The following is a 21,151-nucleotide window of genomic DNA, read 5'->3' on the forward strand; positions in this document are numbered from 1 at the left end:
ATATCTTTGGTGCCAGTGGCACTCATCAAACACAAAGTCGATCTCCAGCCAGTAAAAACAAGAACTAAGACAACTTGGAAGCCACTGTTAGTTTTCTAACTTCATTTCCGCTTCTGTGATAAAAGATTATCCCTAAACAGCAAACTGAAACAGCCTTTAATCCCAGAGGCTGACACAAACGGCTTTCGAAGAGTTCGAAGCTAGTGTGGCCTACATATCCAGTTCAAACCTAGACAGGGCAACATAGTGAGACCGTCTCAAAACAAAAAACAAACTAACAAAATCCTTAGGATGCACGTGATTATGCTGATAATGACTCCTATGCCAAGTGTTTTCCTCTCAAAGCACAAGCTTACACTTTCAGGTTTTGCGGCTGGAAGATTCATCCCAACTCAAGACTAAAAACTATGCAAGCGCATCAGGCTAAACATTCCTGTCTGGGAAAACAGGGAACGAAAATCAAACCAAACGCGGAAGAGTAAACGTTTTCCCTTTGGGGTCAGCAGCTGCGGCCGGCACGCGTCGCAGTCACCGCGTTACAGACACTTGGAAGTGGGTGGGGACCCGCGACCCTCTCGGAGCTACTGCACCCGGGCGGGGCGTGCGCCACCGAGCGCGGACCTCCCGCGCACCTCCCGCGCGCCTAGAGCGGCAGCGCCGGACCGCGGGGCGGCGCACTTCCGGCCGCGCGTCGCCGCTCGTGCACTGCTGGGTCCCGCAGCCGGCCTGCGCCTCCCTCGGCTCCGGCGGGCCTCGGAGAGAGGGTGAGTGGGGCAGGACGCCCGAGGGGGGCGGGCGCAGAGGTCCCGGGAGCGCCAGAGCGCGAGGACGCGCCGCCTGGTGCCCTGGGCTGGCGGTGGCCACAGGCCTGGCCGCTCATGCTCAGGCCCACACTGCTCCTTCATCTCAAAAATGAAGGGCGGTGTCATCACCCTCCTGCACCCCAGGCCTGACACTGTCTTCCTGGACACTGAGGAGCTGTTGGGTTCCACTAGTCCCCCAGGTGCTGTGGGAGGCCCCACGGTCAGCAGAGATATTGTTGATCTGCAGGCAGGCCCCAAGTGACAAGTGACAGCATTGTCAAGGCTGAAATTACTACGCACTTGTCTCGAACGTGGATGACAGTCTTGAGAAAGCGAGCAGCTGCTTTTTGTTCAGAAGACAGGGACCGAAGGTGGTTTGCTCGCATTTAATTCCTAATACCTAGAGAGATGCGTGTCACAAAGCCATCCTGACCTACCGGGAGGGTTTTTGATTATTGAGTCTATTTTTAAACTTTTTATTGGAGAAATTTTCAAGCATCCATGGAGGAAAAAAAATCCCAATTCATGGTCGAACTTGTTTCACCCACTACCCTCTCCCACTGTTGTTTTAAAGCGATTCTGAAATGTACCCTTCTACCTGCTAAAGGCTGTCTATAAGAGTCGATAGCTGTTTTTAAACAAAGTCATCATCAGTCTAGATAGCCTTTCATATTATCTATTATCCAGTCGGTGTTTACATTTCCCCTGCTGTCTCTTCCCTTCCCAGTTTATCCAAAGCAGGAGCCAGACAAGCTACACATATTACAGACAAGTGATGTCTCCTGTCTCTTTTGCTCTCCTAATCCCCTCTCTTATGTTTTCCCCTTGTATTGTACTAGCTAAAAAACCAAGCAGTGTGTTCTATGTGTATTTTCCTACAGCCTGCATATTATCTTTTAAATATGTAATATACATATTATACCTATCTATTATCTATTCATCCATCTATCCAATCTATCTCCATGAAATTCCTCAGTAAAGTGGTATTTAGCATTTTCTGGTTCTGGTTCTACTTTTGGCATTTAGAAAACCTTATGGAGGCCTGCTGTGTACACAGAGACCTGATTATTTCATACTTCATCATGAAGACTTAGATCTTATTTCTCTCTTCATGGATCTCTTATATACAAAGCTCTCCTCAGGATAAGCTGATAATCGAGTGAGGAACAACTAACAAGCTGACTTGTCGCCTAGTGGCAGCCCCTAATGAAATGATGGATTTTGCCAGTGATCATTAGTAGATGTTAACACCAGAAAAGGAAATATCCTAGCATGGTGTCAGTTCCATTGGAAGCACACCCTACCACCTAGAAAGTACTTCTGGAGTGGTGAGAATCAAGTTGGAGTGTAGATGAGTCAAGGTTGCCCAGGAGTTGATAATTTGAAGTTTTGTGAATAGTCATGGCAGTGTATTGTCCTGACATGTCTAATTCTCTTTGTATTTGAAATCTCTTCTTTTCTTTGTCTCTGTTTCAAGACATGGTTTCTCTAGCCCAGGTTGGTCTCAAACTCTCAATCCCTCTACTTTCGACTCCTGTCATGTTAGGGTCTGAGGTGTTCACCAACACACCCACCTGGAATTTGTCTGTGGATGTGTATCCACTACACGTGTGTGCAAATGCATGTGGAGGCCGGAAGTTGCATCTCTTCCAGATTACTCTCCACTGTAATTTTTTGAGACAAGGTATTTCATTCAGATTGTCTAGACTGGTTGTCCAGTGAGTTCCAGGGATCTGCTGGTCTGCTTGCCCAGCCCTTGCATTATAAACACCCCTGCTAGACCCAGATTTTTATGTGGGTGCTGGGGATCTGAACACAGATTCCCAGGCTGTGTTGTCAGGTACTTTACTGGGCTGAGATAGCTCTCTAGCCTCTGAAAATTTCACCTTGGGTTTGTTTGTTTGTTTTTTGAGACAAGTCCTTACTGTGTAGCCTTAGGTGGCCTGGAGCTTACTATGTAGACTATTTACAGAGATCTGCCTGTCTTCAGAGAGCTGGTAATAAAGGCATGTGCCACCATGACCCACCTGAAATTTTTTAAAGATTTATTTATTTGTTTGTTTGTTTATTATGTATACAGTGTTCTGCCTACATGTATGCCTGCTGGCCAGAAGAAGGCACCAGGTCTCATTACAGATGGTTGTGAGCTACCATGTGGTTGCTGGGAATTGAACTCAGGACCTCTGGAAGAGCAGTCAGTGCTCTTAACCTCTGAGCCATCTCTCCAGCCCCTGAAATTTTTCTTAATAAAACATTTTTTAATGTTGAGTAATGATTACAGGTATGATCCTTGGGTTATAGTGCCCTACCAAGGCATTCTCGTTTGATTGGTTGATTGGTTTGCTGGGCTGTTTTGAAAGTATTTGCTGGGCTGTTTTGAAAGTATCTTATGTAGCGCAATCTGGCCTCAAAGTTGCCATGCAGCTGAAGCTGGCTGGTTTTGGTATCCCAGATCCTCTTAGCTCTACATTCTAAGTGCTGGGGTATGCATCACCTAGCATGTTCCACTCTATAGTTCTAAATGTGACTCATGGTTAGAATTACAGGGGAACAACCTTTGTACCCCCTTTAAAAAGTACTAAACATGTGCCTTACAGAGTTCTCTATTTAATTGTTCTGAAATGGGACCTAATCATTGGTGTTTTAAGCTCCCTGAAGAATTCTGATATGCTCCTGGTTTTCCCAGCCTCTTGTCTAGACCCATTATTTGTTGGGGATAGCAACAATTATGTAAAATAGAGGTAGAAGACTCGGATGAGAGATGAGGAAATTCTGAGAATGAAAATGCCTAATCCCAGAACTGTAAAGAAACACATTTCTTTCTGCCAGCTTCTGTCTCCCAGGTTTTCAGGAGTGACAAACAATATGAACCATAGATTCCAGTAACAATTACATCCTGTCCTTCTGTCTCCTGTTAACTAGCCTTTAAGTTAACTTCCTACCTCTTGAACATGACAGTGCACTAAGGAAGGAATGCAATAAGCCTATACACATTAAACTACTTAACTGTCAAAAGGTAAGCTTGGTCTTAGAAGCAAAACTGTGGAGTAGCCGGGCGTTGGTGGCGCACGCCTTTAATCCCAGCACTCGGGAGGCAGAGGCAGGCGGATCTCTGTAAGTTCGAGACCAGCCTGGTCTACAAAGTGAGTTCCAGGACAGCCTCCAAAGCCACAGAGAAACCCTGTCTCGAAAAACCAAAAAAAAAAAAACAACAACAACAAAAAAAAAAACTGTGGAGTAGCTCACAGAAGGGATACTAACGGTGACCTTAATGCTTGGGTATAGATAACCACCTTGTGTGTGAGGCCTGTGCAGGGCAAAGAGAGTAGGGAGCTGTTTCCCAAAATGGAAAGGAAAACTAAATGTTATGTAGTTATAGAAGCATGTTTAGCCTTTTATTATATTAAAAAATTCACTTTAAATATAAAACAAAAATAAGTAAAACATTGCTCATTATAGCTGAAAACATTCCAAAGATTTAAGTTAGCAGATAGTCTCCTGTTCATCCTCCCATCATTCTAAAGATCCAGAAGATGACTAATATTAATGATATGTTGTATGCCCTTCTCACCACACTCTAATATAAGTGAATAGTGACTTGGGGCATTGCTCTAAAAAATGAGATTATACTGCAGCCATTTATAATTTTTCCCACTGTTATCCTTGTAGTTACAGATCAGAGTCTTTACCTATATAATAATATAATCCAATAGAATAATTAATATTAAGAACATACACTAGTCATTTTCCTGTTGACATAAATGTAAATTGCTTCTATATTTTAGCCCATCCAGAGGCACCACAGTAAGCCTTATTAGACTAGATTCCAGAAAATGAGATGGCTTGGGTTTATTATTAACAGTATCACAACTGGCAATATTTATTATCAAATTATTATCCCAGAGCGTAATAGCAATTCACCCCTCCACCATCAGTAACTTGTGATTACACCTGTTTCCCCATTTCCCATCACCACAAGTAGCTCTGGTTGGCATCGCTTAATTAGCATCTGCCAGCGGATATGTGGGAAAATTGGGACTCTTTGTTCTTTAATTTGCTGAACACTTTTCATGCTTCTAATCTTTTGAATGTATTCTATTACTTGGTATGTATCTTCTTTATTTGTGTGTGTGTGTCAGTATTTTTATTGAATGTGTTTCCATAAATTAAAAGGAGCTGGAAGGGGCACATGTGGTAGTCAGAAGACAGCTGTAAGAGCTGGCTCTCTTCCCACCGTGTAGGTTCTGGGGATTGAACCCAAGGAACCACTTCTCCAACACTGACTAAACGTTTTAGGAGGCTTTAATCTCTTAAAAACAATTTTCACAAGTACTGTATTTATACTTTTTCCACCTCTCCCTTTCCACTTCTAATTCATCCCTGCCCCTCCCACTTTCAAATTCATGACCTCTTTTTTAATTACTACTGTTACACACATATGTACACATATGTATATACAACCTACTGAATCCATTTAGTGTTGTTCATGCATCATATGTTTAGGGCTGACCAGCTGGGATTGGGTAGCTAGGGAGTGGAGGAATCCCTGAGTGAAGTCCTGAGTGAATGTGCTGTTGACATGGACACGGCCATGTCATGGACCCTAACCTCAGACCCATTGGAAACAACAGGAAAAGCCTACCCCTCCCTCCACAGGGTGAGGCTCACAGGGATGGCAAAGCCTTCCTCAGGAGTCCAAGTATGAGTGTTGACAGAATGCGCACAAGATCTCCACCTTGGCACCTACTCCCTTTTACAGTCTGAAGACTGCTCCCCTACAGAGAGCGCTCTTGCTGAGATGAGCTAAACCTGACTCTTTGATCCAGCTGTATGTCATCACCCTGCCTCCTTGTTCAGCTATGTGCAAAAAAGTCCTCTCTGTTCAACTCTATATAATAAGCACAGCGAGCTTCTGGGGTGTTGGGTTTGTCCATGAGATAGCCCAGCCCACCCAACCCCAGCTGTTTGTGTATGTCTATGCAAGTTTGTCTTTTCTTATTCTCTTGCTGCCTCAGTTAGGTCCATCCATGCAGGTGGCTAGTCTCTGGGAAAAAAAAACCTCATTCATCCATTGATTGTAACTCTTCATCTAGGGGTGGGACCTTTTGACATGTCTGCCGGCCATGTGGCCTGGCACTATCATCTGAAGGCCACGTTTAGGCAACCGTGGTATTGAGACTTCACATTCTTGTGCAGCTTCCTAGTCACATTTGGAAGGCACACGTAGCAGCAGGCATCCTGGTCATCCAGCTCTTACAAAATCCTTCTGCTCCTTCTGAGATTTTTCCCTCAGCCTGAGGTTTTGTGGATGTTTACCTTTTTTTTTTTTGTCATTTGACTGAGTTTTTGATACACAGGCATTACAAAAATGGTGTAACGTTACTTTTAAATTTCCAAGCTTCTTGCCTCTCTACAAGAAAGACTTTTCCACTCCCCAAAGTTATATATTCTCTGGATCCTACACCCCAGTGTTGGGGGATGGAGCCAGAGCCTCTGGAATGCTATGCAAAGGCTCACCTATTGAACTATATCCCCAGAACTCTTCTAATTTTAAAACACATCTAATCTCTTTGGATTTGAGTTTCTACCTCATGTGGAACTGGTTATTCATAAGTTTCAGCTAACCCTCATTTACTACAGGTGACCCACATCTCCCATCACATCCACAGTCAAAGGTGGCACAGATCTCGTGAGAATAGTGCCAGGAGTTGGCCGAAACCTTCACACTCACTGGGTTGCAGATCACTGGAAAGAGTAGCTAGAGTCCCAGCTGGAGGTATACTTAAGATCGCTCTTCTGGTCTGTCCACAAGGCCTTGTGTTTGAGCCTCGGAACTTGGAGAAGGCAGAGGCAGACTAACCAACAATTAACTCTGTCCTTGAAGGAAGGATACCTTTTGCATTGCTGTGAAATATCAATAGTTATCCAGTACCCTGGTCCTTCAGATGAAGTGGTGGTCACCATGGCCACCACTCGGTGAGCATGATCAAATACTCTCTCTTGTTCAGAACCTTCACCAGAACCAAACCCAGGTATTGTTGATTGTTTTTTACTCTTTCTCTTTGGGCTCTTTTGCTCTTTGGGGGTGCCACTACCCAGCTCCCAAATAAATCACACTTGGAGAGACCTATTATTACTTATAAACCACCCATCCTTAACTTGGCTTATTACCAGTTTTACTAAACTTAAATTATCCCAATTCTTTTTTGCCTCGGGGCTTTTTCCTTCTCTTACTTCTATATATCTTACTTTCACTCTTACTCTGTGGGTGGCTGGGTGGTTGGGTGGCTGGATCCTGGTGTCCTCCTCTCCTTGCTCCTGCCTTGCTCCTCCCAGATTTCTCCTATTTATTCCCTTCTGTCTGCCACCACCGCCTATCCTTGCTCCTGCCTCAATATTGGCTGTTAGGGTTAGGGTTATTAGACCATCAGGTGTTTTAGACAGGCAAAGAATCACAGCTTCACAGAATTAAACAAATGCACCATAAACAAAAGCAACACATCTTTTACACATTTAATTAAAATGTTCCAGAGCGTAAACAAATTTAACACACTTTAAAATAAGATTCCACAACACCCAGGTGGGGCTTAGTGTTTATTGGGACTTTAAAAAAATGAACTAGTGTAAGTATGGAGCCTTCTCATAGACCTTCTCACCCTTTACCCTCCATTTTCTTCTGTACTGACATTAGTCTGGTAAGTTCATTAGTTAGTGTTGACAATTATTAACAAACATTATTTGGATTTTTGTGTTGTGCACTGTGTGTTCAGATATACAATAACATTTCTTTGTATATGTGATACTGTGGTCAAAGCCAGAGCTTTGTACACGCTAGGTAAGTACTGTACCCGTTACAGTCCCATCTCCATATAACTACATTGCTGACTTGATTGTCACATAGAATGGTTTTGTTTCCTTAAAAATGTGCTTACCCTGTTGATCATCTCCCTGACATCATGGCATACACTCATCTTTTTACTGTCTCTGTAGTTTGTCTTTCTGAGATTGTCATAGGGTTGGAATTCAACTATAGTGTTTTACTTATAGTGCCAGGTACTAAGCCCAGAGCCTTCTACATGCCAGGCAAGAGCTAACCTCTAACCCTTCAAATATATATAAATAACTAGGAACTGGTTCCCTCCACCATGTGGATTCTAGGGGCCAAACTCAGATTGTCAGGTATAGTGGCAAGCAGTCTAACCTGCTGATCCCCCAAACTCTAGTACTGCTGTTGTTGTTGTTGTTGTTGTTGGTGGTGGTGGTGGTGGTGGTGGTGGTGGTGTGTGTGTGTGTGTGTGTGTGTGTGTGTGTTTATATAAGGTTTGGTGACTTGTAGTTTTAGCCAGTTAAGATATAGCCAGGACTGGGGGTATAGCTCAGTGGTAGAGTACCAGCGCTATTTTAAACCATCAAACAGACCATTTTAGCCAGAGAATAAATAGGGATCAAAGGTATAGCTCCATGTTCAGCAAGTGTGAAAATCTGGGTTCAATCCCAGCACCCAAAATCAACCAGTCAATCAATCAATCAGTGAATCTCAGAGGAATGTGTTTTGGTGCAGTGATTTTTTTTAATAAACCCAGGTGATATTTCTTTTGCAGGGTGGAAGATGTCTATGGATGTGACCTTTCTTGGGACAGGAGCAGCATATCCATCCCCAACCCGGGGTGCCTCAGCTGTGGTTCTTCGGTGTGAGGGCGAGTGCTGGCTCTTTGACTGTGGGGAGGGAACACAGACACAGCTTATGAAAAGCCAACTTAAAGCAGGTTAGTGTGCATTCAACTTACCTGGATTTGCCTTAGGTTGTGTTTCATGCCTTGACTCTTAGGGAACCTGTTGTTCTGTAACAGCCCAAAAGTAGTACCCACTTCAGAACTAGAGCTCTTTCTGGCAAGACTTCGAAGAGCATCAGGCATCCAGCAGTGCCTGCTGAGTGTCACATATACCTTTACTTGCTTCTCACTTACCCACTAAGTGTTGAGAGAAGGGGTTATGAAGGCCTGGGCATGCAGGATATCGAAAGACACAGGTGTAGCAGATGGACCCTGTCCTAACAAGGGAGTGGTGGCCATACTGGTCTCCACGGGAGATAGTGTTATGGGAGAATGCAAAGGGCAGTTGATGCTATCATGTTAGCCATCTCAGACAAGTTTATCTATGAACTGCTGAGAGAGGAGAATCCCTGGCTGGGCAGAATGGGAGTCCAGCTTGAGGGAATGGAGTAGTGAACCAAGACCTTGAGGTAGAGGAACCCGTGGTGAAAACTGTCTACCCAGATACAGGCACACCTGGGTGTTAGTCCCAGTTGTATCTCAGGCTCGACCTTAGCAGAGCAGTGGGCTTAAATTTGCTTTTCTTGTCTCAAAGAACAGTGATACAAGCTGCCTAAAAGAAATGTTATAAACCAGGTGTGTGACACTTGCTTGGAGTCCTAGAACTGTGTCGGTAGAGAGGATTGTGAGTTAGAGAACAGCCCTGAGCTACACAGTGAGAACTTATCTCAAAAAAACATTGAGGGAATTACATATGCTAAGTAATTGATATCCTACATGGCTACTTCCATCTCATTATTTAAATCTTTAAAAATAATTTCTAATAACAATTATCAGGTTTTCATCATTTAAATGTTAAAGGCTTTTCCTCAAGGTTTTCTGAACCTCCTGGGCTAAGTATCCTCTCCCTTACCCCAGGCATTCCTTTATTTTATACCATTTTTATTAACTTTTTAGCATCATTAGTGTCTGAACTATGTTACTTAAGTAGTTTGTTTTTGTGCTTGCACGGTGATGTACAGTCAGGTAGGGTTAGTGACACGGTGTGACTGATAAACGCCTAATAATGTTTATTGTGAACAGATGGACATTTAGGGTCTCCCACTTTTGAGGTCTTGATAAATCATAGCTGCTACAGATCATCAGAGGGTGTGCACTTAGTATTTAAAGAAATACACTTCTAGTGTCCAGGGACCAGAAGCCATCAATCATGTAGATACAGGAAACATGAAAGAGGGGCACTAATTGTGGTGGAATGCATGTTCGGGCTGTGTGCTAACCAAGTTCCAGTCCCCATCATTAAAACCAAAATCAACAAAGCAAAAGAAATGAACATTGACTGATTCTTAAAAGTATTGGAAAAACATGATCTTAACACAATGGTAAAAACTTTAAATGGGACTATATGCAGGACCCTTGATTTAGCCCCCAATACTAGAAATAATTTAAATTACATACATACATACATACATACATACATACATACATACATATATACAGTGTGTGTGTGTGTGTGTGTGTGTGTGTGTGTGTGTGTGTGTGTGTGTACTGGCAATTGAGTGCTCTACCACTGAGCAATATTCTAGCTATTTTTATTTTTCCAAGTTTTTATTTTGAGATAAGATTTTGCTAAGTTACCCATTAACTGTCCTTGAATTCACTCAGTTGCCCAGGAAGGCCTTGAATTTGTGGTCTTCCTGACTCAACTTTCCCAATAGTTAGAATAACAGGCCTGTGCTACCAGGTTTGGCTCATTTCAAGTGTGTGTGTGTGTAAGCGTGTTCATGCATGCTAGAGCTGGAGGCAGGAAGGAGAGGAAGAAAAACATGTTGCTGAGGCTGCTCTGTTGATGCATTCCTGTTAGCCCCATACTTAGGTTGTAGAAGCAGGAAGATTAGGAGTTCAAAGCTATCCTCTATGCTTGAATCAAGCCCAAGCTATATGCGACTTTGTCTCAAAGGAACAAAATTATAAAATTTTTAAACACATATTTTTATTGAAGAAATTCAAATAAAACAAAACTATAAAGTATAAATAAGAAAAGTCTGAGTCTTATACGCACTACACACAAACACACACACACACACACACACACACACACACACACACACACACACACACCCATACATACCTCTTTCTCTTTTCTTGGAAGCAGAGTTCCATGTAGTCCAGGAGGTGTTGAACTTGTTACGTAGCCCATGACTTTGAATATCATCAGTCCTCTTGCCTTTCCAACCCAAGTGCTGGGATTACAGGCATGGACCACAACATCCAGTTTTATGTAGTGCTAGGGAGTGAATTCAGGGCTTCGTGGATAATGGGCAAACACTCTACCAACTGAGTTGCATTCCTAGCTCTCACAGGTACATTTCCTATAAATATACATGTAGTAGTGGTGTGAATATGTATAGAGGTATGTGAAATTTGCCTAATGGAATCACAGTTTACTCGACATTAGCTGCTTTTTTATCTGAGCAGTGTATGTATCATATACTGTAGAAGAGCAGATTTAATTACGTCACCATGTTGAACTGAGGATGTTTAGTGTTCTGCTTCTTTGGGCAGTGTTTCCCCACCACTTCTTTCTTCTTAGGGGAAAGGAATCTGGTGAGATTTTCACCCTTCATCTGATAGCTTCCTCATACCTTTCATAACTGCGGTTGCCATTCCTTGTCTCTCAGAAATCACATTTCCTGAAAATGAAATGCCTGGCCTTCTTGAAACTGATAACTGTGGGAAGCAGTTTTTCCTTTTCTTCATTTGCTGTGCTTGTTTTGGGTTGCAGGCTGTTTTGTATTCAGCTTTGGCTTTGTTTTGTAATAGATAGTGAGAAGGCCTAAAAAGTGATGATGACAGTTTTAAGGCCAACATGGGATCTGGACTCAGTTGCTCCTGTAGTTTTTTGTTTCTAAAGTCCTTGGGTCATACTGAGAGGTGGCCTGGGAAGGGGGAATGGAGAAATTTAAGGAATATACTTTCATTTGAAGTAAAAAAAAGGCTAAAAAAGAGTCCTGAGGTGTGTAGCTCAGTGAGTGCACACTTGCCAGGTGTATGTGTGACACTCTAGACTGAATCCCCAGCACCACACAGAAATTACAGGACAAACCTGAGGAGGAGAAGAGCAAAGGCAGCACGCATAGTGGGAGAAGAACCTTGTGAAATGAGAGAGCATCTCCTAGGATGGGGGTGGGGGTCCTCCAGGACCCCAGTCAACCTCTGAGCCGCCATTGCTCAGCCACTGCAGCCTCAGCACGGTCATTCTGGGAAGACTTGCTTTGAGAGCATTTGCTGTCAGAACAAATCACAGTGTGATAAACTGTTCCTGTTCTTTTATGGCATCAATAAAATGCTCCTGTACTTTTATGGTATCATATACTGCAGATAGGTGGCCCTTGAGCCTGTTCTACTGGAAATGTGCTGGTTGTGATTGTTACTTTCAAAATGCCTGTGGTGCATTTCTCCACTTCTTCGGAGAAAATGCTGATGTGGCATCCTGCCATTTACCAGCAGTAATTCAGTTTACCATTAGCTAAATCGAGTTAGAAGCTAAGCCAGTGTGCACTGAAAAAGCTGTTGTATAGGTTCAGACTGGGAAAAAGAGTTGGGCCTGTGTGCCCTCATGTAGTATGATCAGGGATCTGCCTTCAGTCTGCATGCTGGCATCTGGTGTCCATGTCCTCGTCTCTTACTTTGTTCCTCTTCTAGTTTTCTTATCCTTCATTCTCAGTCCTTGTCCTATTTGTCCTTCCTCCACATCCTCACAGGGACAAATGTTCAGTCTTTGTTGGTGAATCCCTGTCCTGAAAGGAGACCTTAAAAGACAGTTTTGGGTTTAGGCCTGATCCAATTAAAACAATGGAACATTTCATTTCGATGTTTGCAGGTCTCAGAGGGACTGATAGGGGACAGTGTAACCGAAAGATGCTTTGATACTTGAGGCCCATTTAGTTAAGTGAGTTATCTTGATGTACTTTATATTTCACTTTTTAAAAGTGAGGATATGTAGGGAAACACTTTAAAAGCTATAAAACACTATAATTTGAAGAGTTTCATAGAAAAAATACTATCCTATTTAAACTGTCTGGTGAAGCTGAACTTGGTAGTTCACACCTATAATTCTATCACTTGGGAGGCTAAGGAAAAAGAGTTGCCACAAGTTCAAGGCTGACTGGATTACATAGTGAGTTCCAGGCTAGCATGGGTTTTAGAGTGAGATCTTGTCTCAGAAAACAACCAAGTAGGGCTGGGTAGATGTCTCAAGGATAGGAGTGCTTGCTGTCCAGCATGAGGCCCTGATTCAAATCCCTCATCTACGTAAAAAACTGGGCGTACCTGTGTGGTGCCTATAACCCCGGCATTAGGGGGTAGTCAGAGAGGCAGATCATAGGAGCTCACTAGTCATCCGGCCTAGCCATAATGGTAAGCTTCTGGTTTATGAGAGACCCTGTCTCAAGATAATAAAGTAGAGAGCCATAGAGGAAGACACCCAAACTCCTCCTCTGGTCTCTACATGCATGTATATCAACATATTCATGTGCATAGACTACACACACAGCACCACATTCACCCCACAGAAACACACACAAAACCAAACAACCAGACAGACAGACTTCAGAGCATAATAAAGCCTCTGCCTATGTTTTCTAGAGTCACACAGCAAAATGGAAGGAATAAATAAGTGTGTGGTAGCATACGGAATGTATAACTTCAGTCTACTGCTTTTTTATAGAAGTTCTTATGCTTGTTTTTAATTGCTTTGTGTGTGGAACAGAGGCTGTTCCTCAGTGACAGTGCAGTGGTAGATAGAGCAACATCCCAGTATGCACAAGGTTAACCTCCCGCATGGGGCAGAGGGGTGGGGATGCTGAGTCAAATAGTTTTGCCTTGGCTTTTATTTCTGAAAAATTTTCTAATATATTTCTCTGTCTCAATTAAAAGGGAGAATCACCAAGATCTTCATCACACATCTTCATGGAGACCACTTCTTCGGCCTTCCAGGCCTCCTCTGTACGATCAGTCTACAGAGTGGCTCTGTGGTCACAAGGCAGCCTATTGAAATCTATGGCCCTGTAGGGCTTCGGGACTTTATCTGTAGAACCATGGAGCTCTCCCATACAGAGTTGGTTTTTCCTTATGTGGTCCATGAGATAGTGCCTACAGCTGATCAGTGTCCTGTGGAAGAACTAAAAGAATGTTCACATGTGAATGACGCAGACAGCTCTCCCAAAGGACAGGGACGAACTATCTTGTTAGACACGGAAGAAAACTCATACTGTCTGGTTGATGATGAGCAGTTTGTTGTAAAAGCATTTCGCCTCTTTCACAGAATTCCATCCTTTGGCTTTTCAGTTGTGGAAAAGAAGCGTGCAGGTAAACTCAATGCACAGAAGCTGAAAGACCTCGGTGAGTATGCCTTTCCTTCTCTGGAGCTGAGCTGTTTTAAGGAAGCCACTGAGAGTATCAGGGTAGCCTGTTTCCTGTGTGGTCACAGGAAGCGCTCACTTCGTTAGCCCAAAATTTGCTTATTAAGGAAAATCTTTAGGGTCCAAAGATGCTATTTAGAACAAAACTTGAATATTTAATATATTTGAATCTGTTCTTGTTAGCTTCCTGGATTCACATTCTTTTTTCTTTTTTGGATACACTGGGAGTTGAATCTAAGACATATTCTAGGCAAGCAGTCTCTACCACTGAGCTATATCTCCAACTCTTTTGCTATTTTTTACCTGAGCCAGGATCTCCCTAATTTGCCCAAGGTGGCTTTGAGTATGAGATCCTTCTGAGAAGCTGGAATGCAGCCTGTATGACCAGGCCCAGCTCTGATTTGGTTGGAAAGGTGATTTGAATTGGGTTGGTAAGTCCATGATTTGATTTTTATTTCCTTGTGCTTCCCTTTTTGATTTATATTGGCCATGCTAGGGTTCAAGCCCATGTGCTCTACTACTAAGCTATACTCCTAATCTTCATGTCTTATTTTTGAAGTTATTGTATTTTTGTTTTTAAAATCTGTTTCTTTTTTTATTTTTGTTTGATACAGGGTTTAACTCTGTAGCCCAGCCTGGCCTACAACTCACTATGTAGCTCAAATTCAAACTCATGATCCTCCAGCCTCTGTCTCAAGATTGGTTGGAATTTGAAATGTACACAGTCCTGAGGTATGTTTTCAATGACATCTTTGTGTGAAGTGTGTGTGTGTGTGTGTGTGTGTGTGTGTGTGTGTGTGTGTGTGTATGTCCTTATGTCCTCTAAGCCATGCGTGTGCATGCAGAGGTCAGAGGCTGACATCAGGAGTTCTCAATTACTGTCTACCTTTTTGATACAGGGTCTCTCATTGAAGCTAAAGCTCACTATTTTTGGCTAGATTGACTACCCAGCAAGACCCTGGGACTCACCTCTTTCTGTTCCCTCAATGCTAAGGTTACAGATGCGCACCACCACACCTGGCTTTTACATGGGTACTGGGATCTGAACTCAGGTCCTCATGCTTGCTCAACAAGCACGTTACCCACTGAGGCATCTCTTTGACCCTTCAATGGCATCTTCTGTGTCAGGATTTTTGCCATGGGTCTTTACTTTACAACAGCAGCCAATTACCTCAAGAGTTTCCTTTCCATATACCTTGCCTACTCATTCTATCTTGACTGAATTAATTTGGCATTCAGAACACTGCACCTTAACTGGTTCTGTATACCATGGTTCATTGTAGTGGGAAGGAAACACACAAAGATGTAAATTCTCCATGTGAGGCCATGATGTATAAGTGAGGAGACCTTAAGAAACGCAGGTCAGGTCCATCCTACTTCTAGCCTCACTACACCAGGCATTGCATGGATAGTCCTGCTTAAAGAATGGTAGTGATTCATCTGAGTTTTAGTTTTCTTCCCCAACTAAAACTATATACTAGATAATGAGGAAAGTGATGTAGCTCAAAGGTATTTTTGTCATGTAAATACTATGTGAATAGTTATATTTGGAAACTTTAAACATGATCTCTGTTGGAAATGTTGACCATATATTTGTTTGTAAGTATTATCCACAATGTTACTATAAATTAAATATTACTGAAGCTTAAAAATCTGGATCTACTACAATCTACCAAGAAGATTAATCATGTATGATTGCCTGAAATTCCCCTCGACCTTATTTTTGCTTGTTTTGCTTTGTGTGTGTGCGTGTGTGTTTGCCGTGGTGTGCAGGTAGAGGTCAGATGTCAACTTTTGGGAGTTGACTCTCTCCTTCCACCATGTGGGTCTCCGTAATCAAACTGAGGTTGTTAGGCTTGGCTGTGAGGGTCGTCCCTGCTGCACCATCTCCCTAGCTCAAACCTAGGATTCCAGTGGTCCTCTCTAACAAGTTCTTGTTTACTGAATCAGTTCATAGACACTTGTTCCAGCTAGGGATATTGACTATATGATTATTTAGATCTACTGTTTGATATTGTAGTAAATAAAGGATCTCACACAAAGAGAAAATGAAAGCTGGAATGTTGAGTATAGTAAGGCCTAAGTGATAGTGCAGAGTTTAAGCATCAGCTCACACATGTGCTAGGAAAAGGTATCAAGTATTAAGCCGTTGTTAATAACAGCAGTTGCTACTGAACTTCTAAAATGTTTACATATCCCAGTTGTATAGTAGTAGGAAAGCATCTTTTGCAGTTTTGAAAATAATTGGATGCCTCTAATTTTATATGTATGGGTGTTTTGTATATGTTATGCCTGTGCAATATATATATGTGTGTGTGTGTGTGTGTGTGTGTGTGTGTGTATGTATCTGTCTGTCACCCTCAGAGGCCCTGGAACTGGAGTTGCAGACATGTCTGAGCTGCCATGTGGGTGCTAGGAATTGACTCCAGATCCTCTACAGGAGCAGCAAATGCACTTAACTCTCTCTAGACCCCTGGGTGCCTTTGCTATTTGCTGTTTCCTATGCTGTTAAAGTTGTCTCTTTACAAGTCATTATTCCATATCCTTGATGTAGTATCTGTTTCCTCATCAGGTGTGCCCCCAGGTCCTGCCTATGGGAAGCTGAAAAATGGAATTTCTGTTGTTTTGGATAATGGAGTTACAATTTCTCCCCAAGATGTCCTAAAAAAGCCTATGGTTGGGAGAAAAATCTGCATATTGGGTGACTGTTCTGGGGTTGTGGGTGATGGTGGAGTGAAGCTGTGCTTTGAAGCGGACCTGTTGATCCATGAGGCGACTCTGGATGATTCCCAGATGGACAAAGCAAAAGAGCATGGCCACAGCACGCCACAGATGGCAGCAGCATTTGCGAAGCTGTGCCGTGCCAAGAGGCTGGTTCTGACTCACTTCAGTCAGAGGTACAAACCGACGGCCTTGGCTAGAGAGGGGGAGACAGATGGCATTGCAGAACTGAAAAAGCAAGCTGAGGCAGTGTTAGGCCTCCAAGAAGTGACTCTAGCGGAGGATTTTATGGTGATCGGCATTCCAATCAAGAAATGAAACCAGTGCTCCTGAATGCATAAATGTGGACTTGGCTGTGGATGTGTTGTTACCAGATCTGCACTACAAACTACTTTTGTTGTTGGTTGTGAGTGACTTTTTTTTCTTAAAGTTTTGGAATTTTTTTCCCTTAAAATCATTTTGACCCTAACATCCTAAAGATAGAGCTGAATTGCTGAGCTGACTCAGTAGTGAGAGGGACCAAGATTTTTAACAATAAATCATTTTTAAATGGTAAAAATACCCAGCATCCTTTTTAGAGTGCAGATGTGACAAAATAATCGATTTTTCAGGGTTATTCCTTTTGTGTCTCTTGCCACAGATAGAAGCCAATACTCCACACAGTATTGGACTTAGCTCTGCCCAGGCAAAGTATCTAGGACTGGGTCCTTTCAGCTAAAAAATGGTATTTGGCAATTTGTATAAAAGTTGTGTCCTAACACAGAGTTCAATGTATGGAGGCAGTATATGTACAGTATTGAAGATAACATTTTGGGGGTTTCACTTGAATAGTCAGTGCAGGTTTGGACTAGGTTTTAGCATTTTATTAAACATTCTGGTTCCCTTCAACACATGGCAGTCTACTAGGAACTACTAGGAATAGCATGGGATTCTTTTTCTTGTTGCAGTGACTGAGGGGAGATGGTGGCTCCACAGTCATTCAGTCAGTGGGAGTCAGAGATGCCCTGTGCCCTGCACAGTTTGGGTTAGTCCTGCATAATCATTACTTTGAAATTCTAGGCCTGTTCAGAGACACAAAACTTTTTTTCCCAATGTGAATATGCTTTGCCAAAATTAGTGATGTAATGGATTGAATTAATAGATAAGCTAAATCTTCCAATAGATGGTTAGAATGAAATGCCACATCAAGTATTATTTGGAAGAAATGAGTCATTAAGTGAAGCTTGTAACTGTGGGTAGAAATAGTCAGGATTCCACCACGTGGGGAGAGTGTCTGCTCCAGGTCCAGCGGCCCAGGAGCTGTGCTGAGTTGAGTGTGGAGGTGGACTGAGAGCTCCTGGCTCTGCCCCATAGACTAAGTGAGGAGTCAGAGTGGCCCCAGCCACTGCATGCGAAGCTGCCTGAGTGATTCTGAAGACGTGACTGATGGACTAGCCTAGGAGAAAATAGACTTTTTTATGTACTTAATTGAGGGGTATATATAGAAATATTTTATAGATTCTTATACATATGTTTGTGTATGTGCATAGTTTATTCATGCATATTTTTACATGAAGGCTGACCTCCCTCCACTATTTTCGTAAAATAAAGATATTTTATTGGATAAACAAAAACTAGGATTTTATTATCAAAAACCCTCTGTAAGAAACTCTGAGGCATTATTTTTGGCACAATAAAAACTTTGAAAACCATAAAGGGGCAAGCAGATGAGTGATGTAGAGAAACACTGTAGGGCTTCAAAAGAAAACACTTGCTAACAGACGAGTCCTTAACTACTTTCTCCATTAGCACTTTCTACAGCACTAAATGGTCTCTGAAAGAATGAAGTTAGTGGTTCTATTTCATTTCAGAGTTGTATCTTGGAGCACTGAGGTTGTTTTCTGTTAGTAGAAGTAAAACTGACACGGGGTTCCTATGTACAAATATCTGTATCTCCAAGTTGTTCCTTCATTGTAGTTGATCTCTCTGAATGTTGACATCTTAGTCAGGCATGGTGGCACAAACCTGTTTCCTTTGCATTTGTGAGGCTAAGGCAGGAGAATTTGAGATCCAGGAGAGACTGGACTACATAGTAAGACTTTATCTCAAACAAAAGCAAAAACCAAGGACAGAAAGAAAGGCACCTGACTTACATATTTCATGTTCATTCACATTCCTAACCACCACCACAGAGCAGTGACCTGTTTTATTACTCTATTGAAGATATGACTTCATCAGTTTAAAAAAAACTTCCTCTCCCTCTCCCTCTCCTCCCTCTCCCTCTCCTCCCTCTCCCTCTCCCTCTCCTCCCTCTCCCTCTCCCTCTCCCTCTCCCTCTGCTTTTGAACAAGTCTCACTGTGTAGCCCAACCTGGCCTCAAGCTGGTTCTCCTGCTTGAGAGCTGGGTTCTAAGCATGTACTTTTAATCTGACCATAATGTTTTGAATATTTGTTTCCCAAGAAAGGGTTATAATTTTTAGGCTGAGAGTGCAGCTTGGGGGGTAGAACACTTACTTAGAATGTCTGAAGCACTGGGTTTGATCTGTAGTATAAAAAGAAAAAATGACTTTTGCCTCCTAGTGCAAATATTTTTATTATGCCTTTAATACATATAATTCAACTCTTATTTCTTTGAATATTCTGATGCCAGCTTGAAAATTTTCTACTTTCTCCTGTACTAATGAAATACAAATCCTTTTTCAATGTGTCCATCACAAATGGACAGTGATGACACTTTATCTCACAGAGGTGTATGTATGTGGTGAGGTGTCCTGGGTCTGTTCTCACTGGCAGATTTGAGGGCTAATGAACTAATAAAGGCAATCAATGGGGCCATTTCCACACCCCCGCCCTTCTCTTTTCTTTTTTCCTTTGAGATGGGTCTCATGTAGTCCAGACTACCCTTCAACTTGCTATGTAGCCAAGGATGACCTTGAACTTCTGATGCTTCTGCCTCTGCCTCCAGAATGCTGGAATAACAGTCATCTGTCACCAGGTTTGCGTGGCACTGGGAAGCCAGGACTTGTGCCTGCTAAGCAAACACTACTAACTGAACTACATCCCAAAGCCCAAATATGTGGAATTTTTGTTTATTTTTATAGGGGAATATTAAAAAGGAAGCACTGGTTGTAACTTTGAATATTCTCTCTTGATACACAAGAAGTAAGTGTAAGGAGATACTTTGGGGTAGTGGTGTGTAACTTTTCTTCTCTTTGGTGTACAAAAATGAAAAACAACCATTTAAGCATATCATGTTTTAAAAAGCAAGGAAAGTGTCTGGGAGCATAGCTTGGGTAGAAAAGTGGTTAGGTCTTGGGTTTGATCCCCAGTGTCCCCCACTTGAATCCCCCCTATGGAAAACAAAGGACTATGGATGGTTAAAAGTGAATTCAGATTATAAGAACGCATGAAAATGTGACAATGCAACTCACTGTTTTGCACACTTAACATGTACTAATAACTTTTCTAAGTAGAGAAAGCAGTTGTGGCAAAGGGGGGCAGAAGTTTGGGGAGGAAAGACTACCACTTTTGTTGGTGGCTTCTAATCACTAGTATGAAGGGTGTTGAGACTGTATATATATATCCATTTAGTATAGCAGTTGCATCACAGCACACCCATAGAGATAAACCACTTCTCTGAATAGTTGTCTGTTGGTACTCCAGGCAGCTGACAGTTCAGCTCGAGTCCTTGTAATATTCCTGTTTATCATCTGTACTGTAGCCAGAGTGGTGTTTTCCCCCCAAAATGTAAAATTTTGCCATCTCTCCCTGACTTGAAACATTGTAGTGGTCTGGCTTCACTCATCTCTCTAACTTAATCTTACTACCCAGTGTTACTCAAGTTTGCAGCCCCAGCCATGTGGGCCTTCTTTCTGTCCTTCACCAAGGTTTTTTGATGTTCCAGAGCCTTTCAGTGGCCTGCTTCCTTCACCTGAAATGCCATTTGCCATTCCCCAAATCAACCTAGTGAACCTCCAGGCCTCAGCTCTGCTGTCAGGCCTCATGGACTTTGCCTGCCCAGCTCCTGTTAGGTGGTGTGTTTTTCTCAGCACCTGCAACCCATCTTCCTGGCACTTGTAACTCACAGCTTCGTTCTGCCTCTGTATGTGATGTTTCTCTTTCATGCCAGCTCTGTACCCCACACAAGGGCAGAGCCGTGTCTGCTTCTGTTCCCCTTTATGACTACTCAGTGCCTAGAACATCAAAGGCATTCAATAAATAGTGTTTACTGGATCAAATGTTCTTGTCCTGTTGTTCATACTTAGTACTTTGTTATCCAATGGTTCATGTTAAAAACACACAAAATTCACAGACCTAATCTATAACACCAAGGAGGAGGTGAAGAACTCTTGCCTGTGATGTTAGTGGGCAAATCCTTACAAGTAACATTTTGGAACTTTGGTGTTGTGTTCTAAGACAAAGCCTTAGAGTCAGGGGAAAGACAAGAGAAAGA

General features: G+C 42.5%; 1 protein-coding gene across 2 annotated transcripts; it reads left to right on the top strand.

Annotated features, from left to right (window-relative positions):
* The first annotated feature begins 671 nt into the window (after positions 1 to 671).
* Elac1 (elaC ribonuclease Z 1) lies at positions 672 to 20,936 on the top strand. Of its 2 annotated transcripts, none has more exons than XM_040741617.1 (4): positions 672 to 764; positions 8,405 to 8,569; positions 13,514 to 13,978; positions 16,571 to 20,936. In XM_040741617.1, exons 2-4 carry the CDS (start codon positions 8,413 to 8,415, stop codon positions 17,035 to 17,037), a joined length of 1,089 nt encoding a protein of 362 aa, XP_040597551.1. In that variant the 5' UTR covers positions 672 to 764; positions 8,405 to 8,412; the 3' UTR covers positions 17,038 to 20,936. The 2 variants fall into 2 exon arrangements, with proteins under 2 accessions (XP_040597551.1, XP_040597550.1); XM_040741616.1 differs by lacking the exon at positions 672 to 764 and adding an exon at positions 6,513 to 6,835.
* The last annotated feature ends 215 nt before the right edge of the window (positions 20,937 to 21,151 follow it).

This window comes from Mesocricetus auratus, unplaced genomic scaffold (assembly GCF_017639785.1).
Source record: "Mesocricetus auratus isolate SY011 unplaced genomic scaffold, BCM_Maur_2.0 Super-Scaffold_6730, whole genome shotgun sequence".
NCBI classification, from domain to species: Eukaryota; Metazoa; Chordata; class Mammalia; order Rodentia; family Cricetidae; genus Mesocricetus; species Mesocricetus auratus.

What these genes read in the sequence shown, in the direction of transcription:
- Elac1 (XM_040741617.1), top strand. Translation starts at nt 8,413, where the DNA reads ATGTCTATGGATGTGACCTTTCTTGGGACAGGAGCAGCATATCCATCC. An exon ending in GAAAAGCCAACTTAAAGCAG is followed by an intron (nt 8,570 to 13,513) that starts GTTAGTGTGCAT and finishes CTCAATTAAAAG; the next exon opens with GGAGAATCACCAAGATCTTC. An exon ending in ACAGAAGCTGAAAGACCTCG is followed by an intron (nt 13,979 to 16,570) that starts GTGAGTATGCCT and finishes TTTCCTCATCAG; the next exon opens with GTGTGCCCCCAGGTCCTGCC.